Source organism: Schistocerca cancellata, chromosome 5, assembly GCF_023864275.1.
Source record: "Schistocerca cancellata isolate TAMUIC-IGC-003103 chromosome 5, iqSchCanc2.1, whole genome shotgun sequence".
NCBI lineage: Eukaryota > Metazoa > Arthropoda > Insecta > Orthoptera > Acrididae > Schistocerca > Schistocerca cancellata.
In genome coordinates, this window is record NC_064630.1 from 395237690 (window position 1) to 395260958 (window position 23269).

General features: G+C 39.1%; 1 protein-coding gene across 2 annotated transcripts in view; it reads right to left on the bottom strand.

The window, feature by feature from the left end:
- The window catches only part of LOC126187710 (uncharacterized), a 130953-nt gene extending 108367 nt beyond the window's left edge, over positions 1-22586 (bottom strand). The window contains exons 1-2 of one of the 2 annotated variants that reach the window (XM_049928955.1): positions 22471-22586; positions 17219-17420 (exon numbers count right to left, since the gene is read on the bottom strand). In XM_049928955.1, coding sequence (XP_049784912.1) covers positions 17219-17413 — 195 coding nt within the window. In that variant the 5' untranslated portion in view covers positions 17414-17420; positions 22471-22586. Of the gene's footprint in view, positions 1-17218; positions 17421-22470 lie in introns of those variants that run through there. The other variant, XM_049928956.1, reaches the window with a different exon arrangement.
- Positions 22587-23269: the final 683 nt, after the last annotated feature.

The window sequence follows — 23269 nt, forward strand, 5'->3', positions numbered from 1 at the left end:
TTATGTATACTATAGACAGAACAATGTGACTAGCATACGGATAAGGAGAGAACGTGCATTTTAATAGAGCTAACAAAGAAATTTTACACAGATCCATTTTCATAAACAATCTATGTGGTCTGCAAGGCAGACAATGCTGACAGCTGCTGCTGAAGAAGGCTGTAATCAAAAGTCACGGTAATTAATACATCCCACGTGAGGCGGGTGCTGTCTCACGAGGATGGATGTCCCATTCGTGTCTCATCAACAATGGATTCCTCGTCCCATGCGAGGATGGCTTTAAGCACCTTAAGTAAGATTTTAAGGCTTTCTCTAATTAAGTGAAGTTACACTTCTCAGAATTTAAATAGCCCCCCAATGCACTCTTCTTCAACTTGTAAGTATGGTTCCTATACCCTGCTGCAAAATTCCTATAAGTCTGGCTGTTCCTGTAATGTGATGAAGTAACATACACTCTATATTCTTATGACAAATCTTTCCCATAACATGAGAAGTAATGTATATTCCATCAATAAATCAATCAAATCTGTGATCAAGGACCCCGTAGATCATGCGCAACCTCACAATGCTCCTCCATAGATGGCGATCTTGTGCACTTTGGATCCAGTTGTTACAGACTGCTAGCTGGCAGAGGTCTTTCTGTGGCTCCTCCTCCCATCGCTTCCTGGGTCTTCCGATTGGACGGGTACCATCAGGTCTTCCCATAAGTACAGCTTTTGCCCGAGAGGTGTCTGGTCTCCTAACAATGTGGCCTGCCAAGCTTATTCTCCGAGCATTCAGTTTTTGAACGATGTTCGGTTGACTCATCAGCTCATACAATTCTTTGTTTTTTTCTACATATCCACGAGCTCCCTTCCTGGATATACCCAAAGATCCTTCTCATAATTTTTCTTTCGAAGACCAACAAGTTTTCTTTGTTGTGCTTAGGGTTTCTGTCCCATACAATATATATTCCATGCTTATATTGTTTGTCTGACGTCAGGTCTGAGGATGTTCAAGTGCTGAAATCTGTATCAAAACAAAATGAAATGCAAACACAACAGAAAAAGTTTGTATATGAGTGCATAAACATGGTCACTGACCTATGGAAAGACACCCTGTCTTCCATTACCACACTGACACATCACTTGCTGACGAAAATAACGATTTGTTAGCAGTATAATATTTTGCTAGTTAAGACTGATATTGTGCTTGTCATTTATGGTAGCTCACAGTGTCACTGTTCATAATAGAATCACATCTCTCAGCCACATATTTGGTTTGTAGTCAAGCCTCCTGAAGCTGACACCAAACATAGACACATAGTAAGAGTTTTTCCGTTACACCATATTTAAAAATGGATGGAATGTCAGATCCCTTAATCAGGCAGGTAGGTTAGAAAATTTGAAAAGGGAAATGGATAGGTTAAAGTTAGATATAGTGGGAATTAGTGAAGTTCGGTGGCAGGAGGAACAAGACTTTTGGTCAGGAAGAACCCAGAAGATACTAAAAGGTTTCAGATAGATTATATAATGGTAAGACAGAGATTTAGGAACCAGATTTTAAATTTTAAGACATTTCCAGGAGCTGATGTGGACTCTGAGCACAATCTATTGGTTATGAACTGTAGATTAAAACTGAAGAAACTGCAAAAAGGTGGGAATTTAAGGAGATAGGACCTGGATAAACTGAAAAAACCAGAGGTTGTACAGAGTTTCAGGGAGAGCGTCAGGGAACAATTGACAGGAATGGGGGAAAGCAATAGAGTAGAAGAAGAATGGGTAGCTTTGAGGAATGAAATAGTGAAGGCAGCAGAGGATCAAGTAGGTAAAAAGACGAGAGCTAATAGAAATCCTTGGGTAACAGAAGAGATACTGAATTTAATTGATGAAAGGAGAAAATACAAAAATGTGGTAAATGAAGCAGGCAAAAAGGAATACAAACGTCTCAAAAATGAGATCGACAGGAAGCGCAAAAAGGCTCAGCAGGGATGGCTAGAGGACAAATGTAAGGATGTAGAGGCTTATCTCACGAGGGGTAAGATAGATATTGCCTACAGGAAAATTAAAGAGACCTTTGGAGAAAAGAGAACCACTTGCATGAATATCAAGAGCTCAGATGGAAACCCTGTTCTAAGCAAAGAAGGGAAAGCAGAAAGGTGGAAGGAGTATATAGAGGGTCTACACAGGGGCGATGTTCTTGAGGACAATATTATGGAAATGGAAGAGGAGGTAGATGAAGATGAAATGGGAGATATGATACTGCGTGAAGAGTTTGACAGAGCACTGAAAGACCTAAGTCGAAACAAGGCCCCGGGAGTAGACAACATTCCATTAGAACTACTGACAGCCTTGCGAGAGCCAGGCCTAACAAAACTCTACCATCTGGTGAGCAAGATGTACTGACCATAGGACTTATCTTAGAAGAAACATTAAGGAAAGGCAAACCTACGTTTCTAGCATTTGTAGACTTAGAGAAAGCTTTTGACAATGTTGACTGGAATACTCTCTTTCAAATTCTAAAGGTGGCAGGGGTAAATTACAGGGAGCGAAAGGCTATTTACAATTTGTACAGAAACCAGATGGCAGTTATAAGAGTCAAGGGACATGAAAGGAAAGCAGCAGTTAGGAAGGGAGTGAGACAGGGTTGTAGCCTCTCCCCGATGTTATTCAATCTGTATATTGAGCAAGCAGTAAAGGAAACAAAAGAAAAGTTCGGAGTAGGTATTAAAATCCATGGAGAAGAAATAAAAACTTTGAGGTTCGCCGATAACATTGTAATTCTGTCAGAGACAGCAAAGGACTTGGAAGAGCAGTTGAACGGAATGGACAGTGTCTTGAAAGGAGGGTATAAGGTGAACATCAACAAAAGCAAAATGATGATAATGGAATGTAGTCGAATTAAATTGGGTGATGCTGAGGGAATTAGATTAGGAAATGAGACACTTAAAGTAGTAAAGGAGTTTTGCTATTTGGGGAGCAAAATAATTGATGATGGTCGAAGTAGAGAGGATATAAGATTTAGACTGGCAATGGCAAGGAAAGTGTTTCTGAAGAAGAGAAATTTGTTAACATCGAATATAGAGTTAAATGTCAGGAAGTCGTTTCCGAAAGTATTTGTATGGAGTGTAGCCATGTATGGAAGTGAAACATGGACGATAAGTAGTTTAGACAAGAAGAGAATAGAAGCTTTCGAAATGTGGTGCTACAGAAGAATGCTGAAGATTAGATGGGTAGATCACATAACTAATGAGGAGGTATTGAACAGAATTGGGGAGAAGAGGAGTTTGTGGCACAATTTGACTAGCAGAATGGATCAGTTGGTAGGACATGTTCTGAGGCATCAAGGGATCACCAATTTGGTACTGGAGGGCAGCGTGGAGGGTAAAAATCGTAGAGGGAGACCAGGAGATGAATACACTAAGCAGATTCAGAAGGATGTAGGTTGCAGTAGGTACTGGGAGATGAAGAAGCTGGCACAGGATAGAGTAGCATGGAGAGCTGCATCAAACCAGTCTCAGGACTGAAGACCACAACACAACAACAACAACAACAACAATTGTTATGATGTGCTGATCATTTCACTATTCTGTCCAGTGTTAAAACAAGCCAGAATCCAGTTCCCTCATATCTAGTAGATTCTCTAAAGTCTGATTTAAACTAGTTGTCATTTGACAGATAGTGGACTATATGGATACCACCATCTATTAAACAATGGGAGCCTGGCACTATCAGCTCTGCATTGCCAATTCCACTGCACTGCTTACAGCATTATATCATTCAGTCATCTGTGAGGCATTGTTATAAGGTATTTGGGTGACTTTGAGCTTCACATGCCTTACAATGTGTGATAAAAGTAGTCAAAAGAGGGGCAGACTGAGGCTGCTCACTACCAAGACGCTTTCAAAAAGTATCAGGCATGATGTGAATACACACAGTCAGTCTCATGAATTCGTGTATTATGTAAAAGCAAATTCTGAGGGAGAGGGAGAAGAGGGACTGGGAGAAGGGGGAGGGGGTAAAGAGGGGAGGGAGGGGGAAAAGAGGGAGGGTGAGAAGAAGGGAGGGGGGTGCAGGAGCACCTCTCATTCCTTTGGATGAAGTAGTGACACCAACTGCAGATGCTCTACTAATCAGCAAATGGTCAGTCAGAAGGACGTGCAAGTAGAAATTAGTGAAAGAAGAATCAAACGAGTAACCTGAATTGGTGACACCAGGTAAGAAGAGACGCCTAAAGGAATGGGTCACATATATCTACTTTTTTCAGAAGATGGGATTCATCATGAAATATATTACTCGAGGAAGGAGTATCTAACACTCAAAAAGCTATGAGCTACCCTTGTAGCGATGAATCTGTTTCAGGATAGCAATTCACCCTTGATATAAGTAGCAAAAAAGCTAGGATTCTGTTATACATCTATTCCTGGCCGCAAGTTACTAATGGAATGTCAAGATATTGCAGCCTGATAATTCTGCCTTCTTAGGGTATTAGTAGGGATAAATTTTAATATCACCAACCCTGATGAAACATGAGGGAATGCAGGACACAGTTTAAAAAAAGTGGTAGTATGGCAGCTCCAACCAGTAGAGGAAAAAAATAACTGTAGCACATGCCAGAAAATCGAAAGATTTCATTCCTAATTGTCTACTCTTATTCAGTTCAAACAAGACGTCCGACTACAATGAAGAAATCAATTACAATACTTTTGTGAGATTGTTTGAAGACACTGTGTTTCAAAACTTAACAAAACAACTCTAGAACTGTTATGGATAACTCTTCATATCATTTCGTTATACAAGATTAGGTGCCCACATAGGCAATGACATTGTTTGCTGCGCAGAGAAACATAAAATATAGTTTAGCAGTAACATGACAAGGGCAGATTTATTAGAACTTGTGTTGAAACTCCAGCCAAAAGATCTAGTTTACCTTGCAGGTGAAACAGCAAAAAAATACACAGGCATAAAGTGCTCAGATTACCTCCCTACCATTGTCATTTCAACACTATAGGAATCATTTGGGCTCAAGTTAAATGTCATATTGCTACAGAAAATTTTAAAAAAAAATGCTGACTGAAGTAGAACACCTTTTGAAGGAAGCAGCTGAAAAAGTGACACCAGAAGGCTGTCAAAGCTTAGTGAAACATATGACACGAGTGACACAGGTAGCATGGAATAATGACAGTGTTTTACAACAGTGCATGAAAGACTTGATAATACTTGTCACTATGAGCAATGACACTGGTAGTTTTGCTGACTTTGACTCTAAACTGAGCACTTTTTCCCATTGTCTAATTAGTGTATAGTTTAGTCTGTATTTTTATTTATTTATTTATTTTTATCAGTTGCTTGTTCTTGTCGTGAGACTAAGAAATCCCATTCATCTGGCTCCCATCCTCTTCTTATGGTAACTTAGATCGCATTTTAAACCAACATGTTACTTCAATGTGTGTAACAGTTTTTGGGAATTGCAGTGATAAGAAGGAGAGTTTTCCAGGTGCAAAAATAACCAACATACCACTGGTCCTAATTAATATTACAAAAAGATTTTTGACAAGCTTAGAGAGCCTACTGAGGGTGGTACTATACATAAATTTCAGAGTTTTTACATTATTCTAGTAAGAGAGAGAGAGAGAGAGAGAGAGAGAGAGAGAGAGAGAGAGAGAGACAGACAGACAGACAGACAGAGTTTAAACTTCATACTTGTTACATGTTAAATATTGGCACAACTGAATAAAAATGCCATTTTCAGAAGTTTATATTTAGGCAATATAATGCAATACAAAAATTTTAAAGTATTTGTTGCCAAACGAGGAATCTAGTAATCAACAAAAAAAGTACTCCTTTGAGATCAACAGTTTTTGAGATAAGACGTGATACATTTGAAAATGCTTGCGAATGGGAAAATTTAATCTGTTTCAAGAACTGTTGTGTGCTGCACTCAGAGGCATGGCCTCTGACACCAAAAACCTCCTTTCCCCCAGAAAAGCAATGATGTGGTCATGAAGAGCCTGCTGATAATGAGGCATGGTTCACGAATTAAGTGGTTGCTCTCAAAGTTATGTGCTTTGTCTGTAAGAACCTGAATTCTGTACTATCATTTGGTACTAAAAATGAATGATATGCCAGAGAGCTTGAAGGTAGTATGTAGTGTTTCCAACAGTGTGAAGTTATATGGTTTGAGTATCAATGAATCATTTTTTAATTGTGTTTAATGTTCTGCTACAAAAGTAACATTCTATAGTTTTCCAAAAAAGTAAAAAGGGTATGTTATTCGAAACACTAGCATTAACGGTTACTGATCACAAAATAACATTCTTTTGCGATCTTAAAATAACTTACTTTCGATCACTGATCCTATAACTGACTTAAATTCAAGTATGTTGTATTGTTTGACTTTTGTGACTATGGCTTCTATACTTTCAAGAAATCAGGGACTCTGCTTCAGGGCCATTTCAAATCAGTAGATTAATGACACCAAAAGTGACTTGTTTTATATTCTATCACATACATCATTGCATCTGTCATCAGAAATCATCTGTACAGATTTTGGCAAATAACCTAGACTCTAGCTGGTCACTGCAGTGAGTAATCGACATGATCAGATCACCAACTCAACAATAAAATGTCACATAACTCAAGTCAAGCACTCTACACTGTAAGTGATGGCAGTTCACAGAGGGTGTATTTAAAGAGAATGTTGCTGGATGTTCCAGAGCTCTAGTGGGTAAAGCAGCACTGAAAGAAACAATTTAAGTGGAAAGTCTACTCATTCTCCAACATTTTTATTATATATTTCATCCATTTTCTGAAGTACATGAATAAGCAAAGCACAGTCATGAGTTTTTTCCAAAAATATGTTCATAACGGAGGTTTCGGTTAGCTGGCCACCTCTGAGCACTTCATCCTCCAGATCCCTCCAGTGCATCCACAGATACAGTCATTCCCATACTAGTGCAATGATCAACTACAATACATAGTGCCTGCTTCTGGTAATCATTTTCACAAGTATGAAGTGCTTTACTGTCATGTGACTTAACATACAAAGTTTTTATTACAGACTAAGTATTGTGTGGAGCATATATGACAGGGACACAAACACACCATTCACTTTGGAGATGCATCTACGGAAACATGAAAAACTGAAGCTGACAAATTGATAAAGTAGTTTTTAAACTAGCTTTCATCCAGAATTGTATGGAAAGATTTGATAGAATGTAAATAACTTCACAGTATGGAAGGCCACTCACCAAATAGTAGAAGTGACAAGTTGTCAAGGGACACACACAAAAGAGAATAAAATCCTGCTAGCTTTCAAGAAAAAACTCAAAATTTGGAGTATGTGCACGTGCCCCCCCCCCCCTTCCACCCACACACACACACCTGCGCAGCTACATTGCATAGGCTGGGCATACAGCACCGGGGTTGCGGTTTGGCAGTTAGACTGGTGTAAGGGTTGTGTCAGGTGGGAGGGGTAGAAAAAGAAAGATGTGGTAAGCAGGGGAAGGAGTTGAGGACAGGTAGCTGGCAACTTGGAGGGAGGCAGCATGTGTGTAGGATAGGAATGTTACAGCCAGGGGTGGTAAAAGTACAGGCTAGGCATGTGACTCATAGAAGTCAGAGCCACTGAGCTGCAGTGCACAGTGAAGATTACATGGAGGTGTGGACAGAGGAAGGGAAACTATTGAGTAGAGGCTGTGGGGGATATGTTAGCAAAGGTTGAGGCCAAAAGGATTACAGCAGCACGAGATGTATTGCAAGGATTATCCCATCTATGCAGATCTGAAAATTTGGTGCTGGATAGATGGCATGGGTTGTGAAACAGCCACTAAAATTGAAAATGTTGTGCTCAGCAGCATGCTGAGCCACAGGGTGCTCAACTTTGTTCTTGGCCACAGTTTGGCAGTGGCCATTCATTCTGGTGGACAGCTGACTGGCCCACATAAAATGTTTTGCAGTGACTGCAGCACAGCTGATATATGATACGGTTGCTTTCACAGGTGGCCTTGCCTCTGATGAGATAGGATAAGCATTTGACAGGACTGGATTAGAATTTGCTAGGTGGGTGAATCAGGCAGGTCATGTACCTGGGTCTTCCTCAGGAACATAACCCCTATGACAAGGGGTCAGAAGTGGGAGTGGCATAGGGATGGGCTTGGAGGAATGAGAATTGGGCATCTTGGACCGATCGTTAAGATGTTATCAATGAAACTGGACCACACAAGTGGTTTGGCGATTTAAGGATGCTAGTAAAGTTTCCCCTAGAAGGCCCAAGAGCTATGCAGGTGCCCATGACTGTGCCACAGATTTGTTTTTATACTTTTCCCTGAAAGGACAAGTAGTCACATGTGAGGATGTAGTTGGTAAGGTGTATGAGGAATGAGATAGCAGTTTGAAGCTGGAATGAGGTACCTCCACGTCTCCTCCATGGTGTGCGCACCTCAGCGATTCCGGAACCTGTGAGTCAAATGCCTAGTCTGTGCACCTGCCAACCCTCCCTACTGCATTCTTATACTGTACATTAGTTGCCTCCCTCAAAACCACAAGCAAACTATCCTGAACCCCCATACTGCTTGCTGCCTCTACCTTTCTCCCCCCCCAACTCTTAACTTTTTCCCTCTACCCACCCACCCAACACAATCCCCACCCCAATTTCCTGCCAAACTGCACACCTGGCATTATATGTTCAGCTGGTGTGCTGGGGTGTGTGTGTGGACGGGGGTGGGGGGGTGCAAATGCAATCTTGCGTACTTCACCTCTCCAAAGGATTTCTACTGAAAGCCAGCAAATTTTTCATTTTCTTTTGTGTGTGCCTCTTGACGACACAGCATTTCTGCTATTCAATGAGTGGTCTCCTTTACTCCTACTTTATTTATTTTGATAGCTATTTAGTGCAGAAGTATAGGGTGCTCTGTGGCTAGTAACAACAGTGACTCAAAATTTCAGTACACAGATATCAATGTTAGTAATGTGGTACATGCCAAAAGAAATTTTATTGGTACACGACTCAAGAAATTTTAATAAAGACAATAAATATTTGTGTTTACCTGATATCTGACAATTCAAATGCCCTACACATCTATCATTATTAGCTTACATTAAAATTAATGGTAAAGGGGTTGAGCTGATATATGACTAGCCTCAAAAGAGATCCTGTACATGCAGAATTTTTCATAATATACAAAAATTTGGCAGGATGAGCCATATAAGGGAACATAAATAGCAATTTATATGACCTCACTCAGAAATCTATCAAATTACATATTTTTAAAAACCTGAAAATTATTGGGTGAGATGGAGAAAACAAATGTCATTGTTAACTTTTGATTTTTTTCTGGCAGTTTTACCAAACACAAAATCTTAAAAAACTTTTCAGATTCTTTCAGTCGAGTATATTAGCATTACCAGAAGACATACCTACACCTGCTCCTCCTGGCAACCGAAACTGGTTACCCACAAAACTTATGAGTATTGGAAATTGAATTTGACAACAGGAAACTACTTGGTATACCCTTGGCTATTTCACGAATTACTGTACATGTAGCAAAGAAAAGTTGACTCAGCACACCGTAACGATGAAGAGCTTTGCTTGTCTGCTTTTAGTTTCAACAATTAGCTGACACAATATTTGGGAAATCCACAAGGTTGTCAACATTCAGAGATGTTGCATCTTTATTCAGACTGTCTTCAGTGTGGATAGATTGAAATTAGTATGGATAGTGATAGCCTAAAAGATGCTGTTAGTAGGAGACAATTGGGAATTAAATCTGAAATGAACTGCATGCCACTATTCAGAAAACATGAATCTAGCTCAGCTTTATTAACAATCTCTCCTTACTTTACTTTACTACTAGTTTCGACAATTTACACAGGTTACCAAAATGAGAATATTACTCCATGGAGCATTCTTCTGCTACTTTAGTGTTACTTCTGCTCAGTGCCTGACAACACCTCACCTCACAAGTATGGACCTCACAAGTATGTTTCATGGTGCAAGATGTTTAGATCTACTAAAAAAACAGGTGAGCTATGAAAACATACATATTCTTCCGGCTCTTAGTGTAGTTGAGACTTGGCAGCATCACAATAAATGTTTAGAAACTCCATATCGCTCGTTGATTTTCTGGTGGGACCCAGCTAAATTCACTTGATGTTCTTATAAACTCAGTGAAATACTCTTGAACAGTTCATACATAAGATGCACCACTGAGATTTTATATTTAATTTTGTGACCCAAATCACATGGAACAATTTTTTCGCTGTTAAATGAGCATGGTAGTCTTACAATCAGTCATGTATTTCGCCATACCAAAAGTGATGAACCTGCTTGATGGTGAGATCCACCATAAACTGCATACTTTCTACCAAGAACTGTACTGAAGATCAAGACGGCTCACTGATGAACTTCTTGGTGAATACACTATGAAAGGATTATTGAAACTGTAAATATGAATATTGGTGACAGATTAATACATTACTGAGAGGGTAATAAAGTTTTCATAATATACTACTAAACTGTGAAATACTGGTGTATCATTATATGGATTCAACATGTTAAAAGCACAGCAGCTTGAAAAGGAGCACCACTTCAGTAAAGATGACAAGTATTAGGCAAAAGTCTAGATCAGGACCAGTGGCAGTCATGGCAGTGTTTCCCTACTGCCCACAGGTTGGCACAGTCACTGGCAGGATACTTCCATGTAACCAATAAGTTGTGAAAAAAGAGGCAATGAATTTCTAGGGCCAAACAATAAACTATTCTCTCCTTCATTCTTGTCACAAACATTTGACTTTTTTTCCCAGATAGGTCAAGAATTATGAGGTTGTGGTTAGGTCAGAACCTAATAGTATACTTTCAACTGCAGCAGCTCAGTATCTGTGACAAACACGATTACAAATTTCACTGTGTGCACTCATGTCACAAATATTCACCTATTTTTTCCCAAATATGTTGTGATTTCCAAGGGTATAGTTAGGCAGTGTGCACAGATTAAATTTACACTGCAGTGCCAAAGAAAATGGTATAGGTATGAGTATTCAAATACAGAGATATGTAAACAGGCAAAATATGGTGCTGTGGTTGGTAATGCCTATATAAGACAGCAAATCTCTGGTGCAGTTGTTAGATTGGTTACTGCTGCTAAAATGGCAAGTTATCAAGATTTAAGTGAGTTTGAACGTGGTGTTATAGTCGGTACACAAGCAATGGGACACAGCATTTCCAAGGTAGCGATGAAGTGGGGATCTTCCCATGCGACCATTCACAAGCATACAGTGAATATCAAGAATACGCTAAAACATCAAATCTCAGACATCGCTGCAGCCGGAAAAAGATCCTGAAAGAACAGGACCAAGAGAATCATTCAACGTGGTAGAAATGCAATCCTTCTGCAAATTGCTGCAGACTTCAATGCTGGGCCATCAACAAATGCCAGCATGTGAACCATTCAATGAAATATCATCAATATGGGCTTTCGGAGCCAAAGGCCACTCGTGTGACTGCACGACACAAAGCTTTATGCCTCGTCTGGATCCATCAACATTAACAATGGACTGTTGATGATTGGATACATGTTGCCTGGTCAGACAAGTGTTGTTTCAAACTGTATCGAGCGCAGGTGAGCTATGAAAACATACATATTCTTCCGGCTCTTAGTGTAGTTGAGACTTGGCAGCATCACAATAAATGTTTAGAAACTCCATATCGCTCGTTGATTTTCTGGTGGGACCCAGCTAAATTCACTTGATGTTCTTATAAACTCAGTGAAATACTCTTGAACAGTTCATACATAAGATGCACCACTGAGATTTTATATTTAATTTTGTGACCCAAATCACATGGAACAATTTTTTCGCTGTTAAATGAGCATGGTAGTCTTACAATCAGTCATGTATTTCGCCATACCAAAAGTGATGAACCTGCTTGATGGTGAGATCCACCATAAACTGCATACTTTCTACCAAGAACTGTACTGAAGATCAAGACGGCTCACTGATGAACTTCTTGGTGAATACACTATGAAAGGATTATTGAAACTGTAAATATGAATATTGGTGACAGATTAATACATTACTGAGAGGGTAATAAAGTTTTCATAATATACTACTAAACTGTGAAATACTGGTGTATCATTATATGGATTCAACATGTTAAAAGCACAGCAGCTTGAAAAGGAGCACCACTTCAGTAAAGATGACAAGTATTAGGCAAAAGTCTAGATCAGGACCAGTGGCAGTCATGGCAGTGTTTCCCTACTGCCCACAGGTTGGCACAGTCACTGGCAGGATACTTCCATGTAACCAATAAGTTGTGAAAAAAGAGGCAATGAATTTCTAGGGCCAAACAATAAACTATTCTCTCCTTCATTCTTGTCACAAACATTTGACTTTTTTTCCCAGATAGGTCAAGAATTATGAGGTTGTGGTTAGGTCAGAACCTAATAGTATACTTTCAACTGCAGCAGCTCAGTATCTGTGACAAACACGATTACAAATTTCACTGTGTGCACTCATGTCACAAATATTCACCTATTTTTTCCCAAATATGTTGTGATTTCCAAGGGTATAGTTAGGCAGTGTGCACAGATTAAATTTACACTGCAGTGCCAAAGAAAATGGTATAGGTATGAGTATTCAAATACAGAGATATGTAAACAGGCAAAATATGGTGCTGTGGTTGGTAATGCCTATATAAGACAGCAAATCTCTGGTGCAGTTGTTAGATTGGTTACTGCTGCTAAAATGGCAAGTTATCAAGATTTAAGTGAGTTTGAACGTGGTGTTATAGTCGGTACACAAGCAATGGGACACAGCATTTCCAAGGTAGCGATGAAGTGGGGATCTTCCCATGCGACCATTCACAAGCATACAGTGAATATCAAGAATACGCTAAAACATCAAATCTCAGACATCGCTGCAGCCGGAAAAAGATCCTGAAAGAACAGGACCAAGAGAATCATTCAACGTGGTAGAAATGCAATCCTTCTGCAAATTGCTGCAGACTTCAATGCTGGGCCATCAACAAATGCCAGCATGTGAACCATTCAATGAAATATCATCAATATGGGCTTTCGGAGCCAAAGGCCACTCGTGTGACTGCACGACACAAAGCTTTATGCCTCGTCTGGATCCATCAACATTAACAATGGACTGTTGATGATTGGATACATGTTGCCTGGTCAGACAAGTGTTGTTTCAAACTGTATCGAGCGCATGTTTACGGGTATGAGACAACCTCTTTTATCCATTGACCCTGCATGTTAGCAGGTGACTATTCAAGCTGGTGGAGGCTCAGTAATGGTGTGGGGCATGTGAAATTGGAGAGATATGGGGCCCCTGATATGTCTAGATACGGCTCTGACAGTTTACATGTACGTAAGCATACTGTCTGATCACCTGCCTCCATTCATGTCCATTGTGCATTCCGACAGACCTGGGCAATTCCAGCAGTACAATGAGACATACCACACATCCAGAACTGCTACAGAGTGGCTCCAGGAACACGCTTCTGAGTTTAAACACTTCCGCTGGCCACCAAACTCCCCATACATGAACATTATTGAGCATATCTAAGATGCCTTGCAACGTGCTGTTCAGAAGAGATCCCCTTCATACTCTTACGGATTTATGGACAGTCCTGCAGAATTCATGGTGTCAATTCCTTCCAGCACTACTTCAGACATTAGTCAAGTCCATGTCATGTCGCAGCACTTCTACGTGCTTGCAGGGTCCCTACATAATATTAGGGAGGTGTACCAGTTTCTTTGGCTCTTCAGTGTATAGTCTTCACTGTCACATATGAGTGACTTTTTCCTGAACACATCATGAATCACGAGGTTGTGGTTAGTTTACGATGTGACAGTTCAGTTGTGAGTTGGCAAAACCAACAAATGTGAAAACTACAAAACCTTGTTTTGGTGACCAAGAAATCTGTAGCTTAGACCAGGCTTAGGTTAGATTGGAATACAACAGAGTTAATTATATAAATTAAATTAATAATCTTTGTTGTCACATATTTTTTTATCTCCTGAAGATGTCATGAATTAAAATATTGTGACTAGGTTGGGACCTAATAGCTCAACTTAAATTAAACTGATAATCTTCAATTACAAAATATTTGCCCATTTCTTCTAAATTGTTATGGTTTTGAAAGCTATGATATACTGATGTGAGAATGTGACACTATACCTTTGAAACACATCTGTCCCATGCTCTCTCAATGGCTGTATAGACCCAGCATATGGCACACCCTCCTTATTTCACCAACATACCTCATAGCAAGCTCTGACAACACTGCAGCATATAAAACACTTCAGTATGGCTCTGGAGCTTATCTAGAGTTTTACCCAGGTTCAAATGGCTCTGAGCACTATGGGACTCAACTGCTGTGGTCATAAGTCCCCTAGAACTTAGAACTACTTAAACCTAACTAACCTAAGGACAGCACACAACACCCAGCCATCACGAAGCAGAGAAAATCCCTGACCCCGCCGGGAATCGAACCCGGGAACCCGGGCGTGGGAAGCGAGAACACTACCGCACGACCACGAGATGCGGGCAAGTTTTACCCAGGTATTAACACACAATAGTCCTAGATGAAGCAGATATGGACACTAAAAGGAACCGGCTGTGGAAACTGATTCAGAAAACATCCCAGTATTCTTCTTGAGCGAATTAGAGAAACTATGCAAAACATCAATGCAAAATCAGCATTTCAACATTTTTAATCAGAGTCCATGAAGTTACCGCCATACATCTTTGCTTCGGGAATACTGAGCCAACTATCAATATGTGTAATTTTATTAAATGCAGATCCAGCAGGAACCAGTTTAAGCGAAGCTTAGTTGTACAAATTCCATTCATTTTATTAAAACAGGCTTTTCACAACTACCCTTTAAAGTTGCTGTTACAACACGATTATTTGTAACCATTGCGAATCAAAATTGTAATGGCATACGAAGTGAGTATGACATTAAAGAGTAGTCTGGTGCAGAAAAACCTCTCTCAACAAATCTACTGACATAAATTAATGACAAGGTATCTGAAACTGCATGATTGGAACACAACATGGCATATAAGTAAAATCTGGAGACAATGATAAAGATGAAACAGGAAGTATTTGAAATAGAGTGCTAACTAAGATGGTTATAATGTCACAACTTCATAAAGGACATAATGGAAGGGAGTTTTAGACAAAAAGGCAACAAAAGGCACCTACAGGAAGCAATTATGAGAGAAAGGTACAGTGGAGTGAGATGCATCGGTTTGCCGGAAACAGTGTTATGAATTCAAAGGAAACCTACATCTGCATTGCTAGATGGGGATTTGTCCCAGGGCTACTGTGCCATGAAAACTAGAACAATAACTTCATATTTTTATGTTTGTTCATTCACAGAACACAGTTTCAAAAATCCCTACGGGTTTTACTTCCAAATATCTTCTAAGGTGGATAGCATGTTGTAAATAGTAAGGAATACTTCAACTAAAACAATTTTGTTAAGAGTTCATAGTGAGTCAAAGAATTGAGGAAGCAAGGGTCAACACACTGATCCAGACACAGGTCTTTCTTGAAAACCACATAACAGTCTGTCACATTCCTATAGACGACACATGTAAAATTTCAGATGGTACAGTTAAGGTCCATAAAGAAGATAAATTCCACATGAGTCCACAGTCATATTTGTATTTCTTATACTCAGATGGTCCTCTCTCGGCGAGAGACTGTGGAGACAGTTTCATCAAGCTACGTAGGACAGCATAGCACAGGAAAAGGCTGTGCAATGGGATGCAGCTTGCGCATATAGCCGCAAACCACTTATTGGACATGGTCACAGCCAGAGGAGGCATAACTATTTCCTTGTTGGTGCAACATATGCAAGCATTTTATACCAATAAAAATCATTTTTCAATTTATGTACAGCAACAGTTGATCCAAACTACAAGGCTACTACAATGAATATGGGCACAGTGAGTCAATTATACGATGGAAATGTATTCAGAAAATAATAAATAACAAATGATGTAGCTGAATTACCTGTATCAGATCAAGTAAATGGTTAAGTAGAAATAATACCTTATGTTCTAATGGGAGATGAGGCACTTCCAGAGCTTGAAAATGTAATGCAACATTTCACACTAGTATGGTCGTGAAGTATTCGATTGCAAAATGCGCTTTTGGGCAACTGGTAAATTATTTTCAAGTAATCAGAAAACCTTTTGAAAATGAAACAGAGTCTGTGGCCTAAGGGATAAACATACCAAAACTGCATTAGAGTAGTCTCTTTTTAAGATTTACAAGTTCAAAATTGCCCAAATATCAAGAAAAATTTTAAGAGTAAAATTTTCCCCCAATTCTCTCCAGAAGCATCCACTTCTGAAAGCTAAATTTCGCAGATTCACAATGAAATAAATATAGAATAAACTCCTAAAAGCAATGCTTTCTCTGACAATTACTTCATTTAATAATTGTACCTGAACTTTTTTTACATCCTCACTACAAAATGCCGACAGACTTGAACTCTAGTGGCTCCTAATGACTAATATTGAGGGCTAAGAATCTGTAGAATTGCCTGTAACATGAATAGTTAGGTACTCACAAAATATGAACACAATCTGATTGGTAAGGTGAGGATAATTTATGAATTGGACGACTTGACATGGAATGACCTAATGCTACAACCTGGCCCTGGCAGTACTGCAATACAGAAGATTGCAAGATTGTTTCCTATAGCAAGAACAGAGTTAGAACTTGAGATTACTTCCTGAACAGAAAGTGGGAGAAGGCACTGGAGATGGAGAGACAACTACAAACAAGGTTGATGTCCAGACCATTATCACTTTTCAGATAACATAAGTCTGAGTGTCAGTGCCATGCCCATTTGAGGCAAAGCAATGGTTCAGAAGGAGGAAGGACAAGGCTGTGTTCTAGTTAAGGAACCATCCCAGAATCTGCCGGCAACAGTGAAAGAAAACCATAACAAACATACAATAAAATGTCACAGGGATTGTTTCTTTCTGCATATAAGGAGAAAACTGCTAAGTTAAGAGCTGTGAAAGGACTACATTCAAATGAGATTTTCAAATATTTTTTTCTTGGATGCCTTCACCAATGAATGGTGCAGAGGAAACAACATGTAAGATTACATGTTCATCATTTACTCTACTTTACAACTAAGTATAGCATTTCTGCCAATAAAATATTGTTAAATAAATCTGAATTTAAAAAAAATAATAGCACTTACTGAACAAACGTCTGAGATTGACTGTAAGAAATCTTCAAAAGTGGCATATCCAAACTTTCTATATGGAACAAATTTGCCCTCTACTCTTCGGAAATCATTTTGGAGCTCCTTTGGTGTCAATTTACTTCTTGATGACACCAGCACACTTCTCAGGACAGATTTCAAGTCTCCCAATTCTACGAGAGGTTGATACATGTTTCAACTAGAACATAAAATGCAAACAATCATAATACAGTTTCATCAATTCAAAAGTTTTTCACAAAAGGCAAAAAGGTAAACAATATACATTAGTACCCATACATCATCATTTGCCTCTGTCAAAACAACACTTATCATCCAAGTAGCTCCTCAACTAACATCATGAGGCTAAGAGGACCCCGTTCCATTGGAAAAATCCCTGGCGGTATTGAGGAATAAGCCGAGGTCCTCTGCGTGACGCACTACAGTGTCAGACTACATTTTAATGACAGTACATCCGATACCGTAGCAGCTGTTCTGACTTTGTAGCTAGAGAGTATAATCACCAGTACAACAAACTTAAAAAACATATCACATCAGCAGATCAGCATTTCCCTCAAAAATACAATCTCTGGTGATGGATAATCGAACAAGAGCAACTCAGACATCTGCATAACATCAGATTTTAATTTTTCCTGAAAGATTTTGACGTTTTCATTAGAACTGGCTAAGTTACAAAGAAGGCAGCATGTTGAATGGCATGTCACCTTCAAGGTAATTGATGAATTGTGTATATAAATCACCTTTCGGTTTGCATTTTTAATTGAAATATGTGTAATGTATTCGACAGAGATGAGCTCTTAGCTGAGAGTAATGACTGTTGTCTCACACAAGACCCTTAGGCTCGGCATTCTTGTAAGTTTATTGCACCTAACTATATAAATAAACCAGTAGCCAGCAACATTTGTATAAAATACTAGATACACTACTAACTGAACTGTGAAAAGTTAAGATATAGACTTCCTTAATTGGAAAACATGAAAACAATATGGGCACAAATATTCCATTTACGTGTTATCACTTCCTCCCATAATACAAACTAGGATACTATAGAAAAGGAAGACTGGATTCAGTTAGGTAAATAATAAATTAATAGCAGCGTTTTCAAATCCGCTTGGCATTCACCAAAGCAAATTACAGAAACCACATAAACTTACTTCTGAATAACCAGATGGTACTGGTTTGCACTTATCTGAAATTGTCTGGGCCTTTTGGCCTTACTAAGTTTTGATTGGGACGTCAAATGCTGTTGCTGGGAATTTTGATGTGAGTTTTCATTTTACGTAAATTTTTATTAGTTGCCACTGGTGAAAGCTGCCATATCAAGATGGTGCTGCTTTCGTATGAGCACATGTGAGCTGTCTGTGCTTCCTGCAATATGGTGTTTATGGCACACAGTGGAACAGCTCCTCTATCACATTCGGCTCTCCAGCTTTCAGTTACTGGCAACCACGGTGGTGAGAGCCTGTAGACTTCCTTGTGGCTCATGCTGGATGGTCACTTTGCCATCTCAACTACTTCCCTGATTTTTCGCTTTGCAGTGACAGCCTAACTAAACCGTGGGCTTGTTTAAACTGTATGGATCTATCACACTTGTCTATATGTTCTGCCACTGTCAAGTTGGTATGCTGACTGAGCTGTATGTATCACTTGTGCCCTGCAATACATGGGTTGATGGGGCATACCATCTCATTAATACAGACTGCTCCACAATCACAGCTAAGCTTGTATAATTCTGTCATGTGAAGCCCCTTTACAGAGTGACAGCCAGGAAGTCTCTTACTGTAGTACATGGGTTTGCGTCCCCTTCGGCATAGACATGCTATCACGAATTCTTCCTGCATGTGGTACGTGGGCTCTTCCTGAGTACTCTTGATCTTACCCCTTGTTCCTATAGCCTTCTTTGTGATACTCTCATTATAGCCACAAGCAACAAAATAGTTCATATTTGCAATGTTCACCTGTTAGGCTTTTGCTGTCGCTGATTTGGTATGCTTACTGTGCCCTATGTGGCAGCTGCTCTACCAAATTCAACTCCCCGATTCACAGTTACTGCCAACAATGATGGCAAGAACCTGAGACCTCCTCGTGGCTCATGCCGGATGGCACCTTTGCCATCTCAACTGCTTCCCTGATTTTTTCACTTTGTAGTAAGTGGCTGCCTAGCTAAAATGTGGACATGTTTAAATTCTGTTGATCCAGCAAACTTGTCTACATGTTCTGCCACTGCAAAATTAGTATGCTCACCATGCTGTACGTACTGCTTGCGCTCAGCAATACGTGTGCTGATGGGATGTACCATGTTATCAATACATGCTACTCCACAATTGCGGCTAAGCTTGTAGTTTGTTCACAGAGCGGAAGCCAGGAAGTCTCTCTATTTTGTTGTTACAACACTAGATTCGTTTCATCTCCCTTCAGTGTAGAATCTTTACCACCCTATCGGTATTGCCTCTTATGTGTGGTAGTTGGGCAGTTAGCTGTGGCAGCTCATCCCGAGTATTCTTGATCTTATGCTTTGTTCCCACAATTTCTTTGCGGTACTCTCGTCGCAGGCATTAGCAATGATATAGTTTATAGTTTGCAATGTTCACTTGGCAGGCAGGCAGTACCACTGATACAGGCAGTACCACTGATACAATAGGCTCTCATTAATAATCACCAAGTTCTTTTGTTTTGGTTGGAGATGAGCTGTGGAAAATAGGTGACTGGCTGTGCTATTTGGTTTCCTAAACACCATTGTATCTGAGTCTCCCTTTCACTTGAGGTGAGTGCTCATCAGGCACTGCTGCACAGGGTCACATATATCCCATGCAATGTTCACCTTCAGAATATTCCCTGTATCCTGTATTGGAACAGGATGATTTGATACTGAAGCTCAAAATTAAGCCTTTGCGTGAGATGGACAGACCTTTTAACTGCTCGATAAAATGCGCAGTGCCCCAAACATGTAACTGTGTGTGACCAACCAGATGCCTCAATTTGTCCTTTAGTAGGAACCTCAAGGAACTGCTCACCCCTACTATATTCTGATACAGCCATCAGCCACGAAACATCATGGTATATTGATCAAGACTAAAACCTCAAAATCGGTATAAAAAATAAATAAAAATTGTGTGTGCATTGACTGATATAAACTTTATAGCTTTCAGAAATGTAGGTGAATTAATACTGTTGACAAAGGGCCATAATGGGTATTGATCCTTGGGTATCTTAGTTAGGCTATCCCAAAGATCTATGGTGTTGTTGGAACTTCAAGGAATATCATTCTTGATGTGTCACTTGGTAATCTTGATACCCAAAGTAGAGGCTCTATACTTATCTTGCTAGTAGCATCACTATTAAGTTAGTAACATATAGACCTAATGATAGGGACCACTGCATTCTCTACGGCACACGTCACACCGGTCAGATTGCAGCACCATGTCTTTCAAGTTTATTTCTGGACACCTTTAAGCATGCTTAATAACTTTGGGGTTACAGAAGTGTCCGATTCCATCTGATTGCTTTGACCCATGACGTCATCGATATGGTGGAAATGGCTATTCTAAGCATCTCCAATATGGCGTCTATGATGTCACTACATATACACCACAACAAACACTAAAATACATATAAGACAATAACATTTCCTTCAAAAAATACAATCAAACTAACAGGACAACAGTGGAAATTGAGGATTTTAGGGAGGGGACAAGCTAAGTATAACAGTATAAAAAAAGACACACCAAGATCCCAAAACACACAAAATTATGAACAAAAAAAAAAAAAAAAAAAAAAAAAAAATTACAAAAATGTACAGGAATCGGTCACTTCCCTTGACCTATATAGGTCAACCGCATCTGACGATACCAAAACACCAATGCCAACAGCAAAAGCTACAAAAATTGGAATCAGACCTTTCCCTTAACTTTGGCACAGTAAATGCCATCCCTCCTGTCAACAGTTCTCTTGCCTTGGTTTTTTTGCTGGATTTCTTTGAACAACAGCTGTTCTTCCCTATTCCCCACTTCCAGCAATGTTTTAATAATGTTGTTCAAATTAGTTAAAATATAAGCTACCGGTACTTTTTCCTATTCCTCTTTCGAGAAAGTTTTATTGTACGCCTACCTACAACTATTCTGTTGTCGGAGTTAGATTTGCATTAATTTTTCACCATCTTATATTCGAAAAGAGTTATTCTGTGTGAAGCAGAGAGTAAATTTCATTTACCAATCATCTAATCGAACAAAAGATGCGGCACCATCAGCAGTCGATCACATTTAATTTGTTATTCCACATTGAGAACTTCACCTAGTCTCTTCTTTCATTCCAATATTGCTATTTATTTCTCCTGCCATAAAATTTAGTGTGTAACCTATGCAGTTATCATACACTAGTTACAAACAGTGATCCTGAGCATCATCATTCTTGCTGAGAACTAAAACACACCCAGCACTTTTGCCAACGAGAAAACAATTTCATGTACACATTTCAAATTCCCGACATCAGAGAAAATGTATTCATATTGCTTCTTTAAAATAAATGAGCTGTCAAGTTGAATGATATAATAATGTCTGAAGGCAAATCCAACTCTACTAATAATCAACTCCAAACAAGGTTTTCACATAGTGGATAGCTTTCACAGATCTACCACTCAACTTGGGCAACATGAAGAAAAAATTTGCAGGTTCTACAACAGAGAACTGACACACTGGATGATACACTACTACCAGACATGTTTTTCTTTTAATCTCACTGTCTTTTGCCCCTTAGAGACCTCCACCTACGAATAAGTATCATATCCACTATTAGCACATCACTTTTGCTGCGAAATAGCAAATTACTGCTACACAAACAAACCTTTTCCTATCTTGTCAGTGGATTAAAGGTGGTGAATGACAATTTTTGAGGCAAACTATTTTTTTCTGTAGAGCCATAACTACATCTAATGCAACTAGTTAACATGTTCCATCTCACGAAACAACCAAATAAAAAAAGCTTAAGTAAATAAGGCACAAATCAGCTATAAATGAATATCACATCTGCACTAACAAAATTTAAGCCTACTGTGCAACAAATATATTTACTTTATTTTCTTTGTACCAGAAACATGTTATTACTATTTCTCATAACTGAGAAGAAAACCGGGGTAAAGAGAAATGTTCGATACGAGCCGTCCATATAACATACAAAATACGAAATTCGCAAGATATTGTTGATATTTATCATCAAAGGTATATAAAAATACTGACCGTATTTATTTTAAATACTCAAATACATGGATAGCATCACAATAACAAAAACATCATGTATTCATCACACATAACCTAATCACCATCAAACACAACATGTCCAAAGAGGATGCAGATTGCTGAGAATCCACCTGTTGTTCAACTTACCAAAGATATCTAAAGACACACACTGCTTTTACTGCGCAGATAAATCGTACCGTGAAGACTAGAAAACGATTATCATCAGACACATGAAACATACAGTACTATAAAATGCGGCAGCGTTCTAGAGAGATATCTAGAAATCACACATGTTTCTGGAAAATTAAGAGCAAGAAATACAGCAGTCGGGGAAAGTAGGCTGCTGCTAATAATTCTAAATGTGTACAACAGGTTACATTAACGTAGGAAACTGAAAATCCCCAGATTCTCAGAAACGAAATAAAAAGTACCTCACCGACCATTTTATTATTTATTTATTTGTTCATCAATCTTCAAGCATTTGATCCCATTTTATGCTGTCGAGAGTAATGTTAGAGAGGTATCATAAAGTATGACTGACATGTTAAGAAACGTACCTACAAATACCCTGGCACTACTCAGAATTAAAGTACTCATTATAAAACAAGGAACATGATAAAGCAACATGTTGGCATGTGATATATAAAGATTTTTCCACATGGTCGATGGTTAATATAGAAGCAAGCATTGTTAAGTTACTAAGTTCCACAAAATAAAAGAATAGAGGACATACAAAAAAAAAAATCCCAATGTGATTAATAGTAAAGTAAGAGCTGAAAATTATCCAGTTACTTGCATA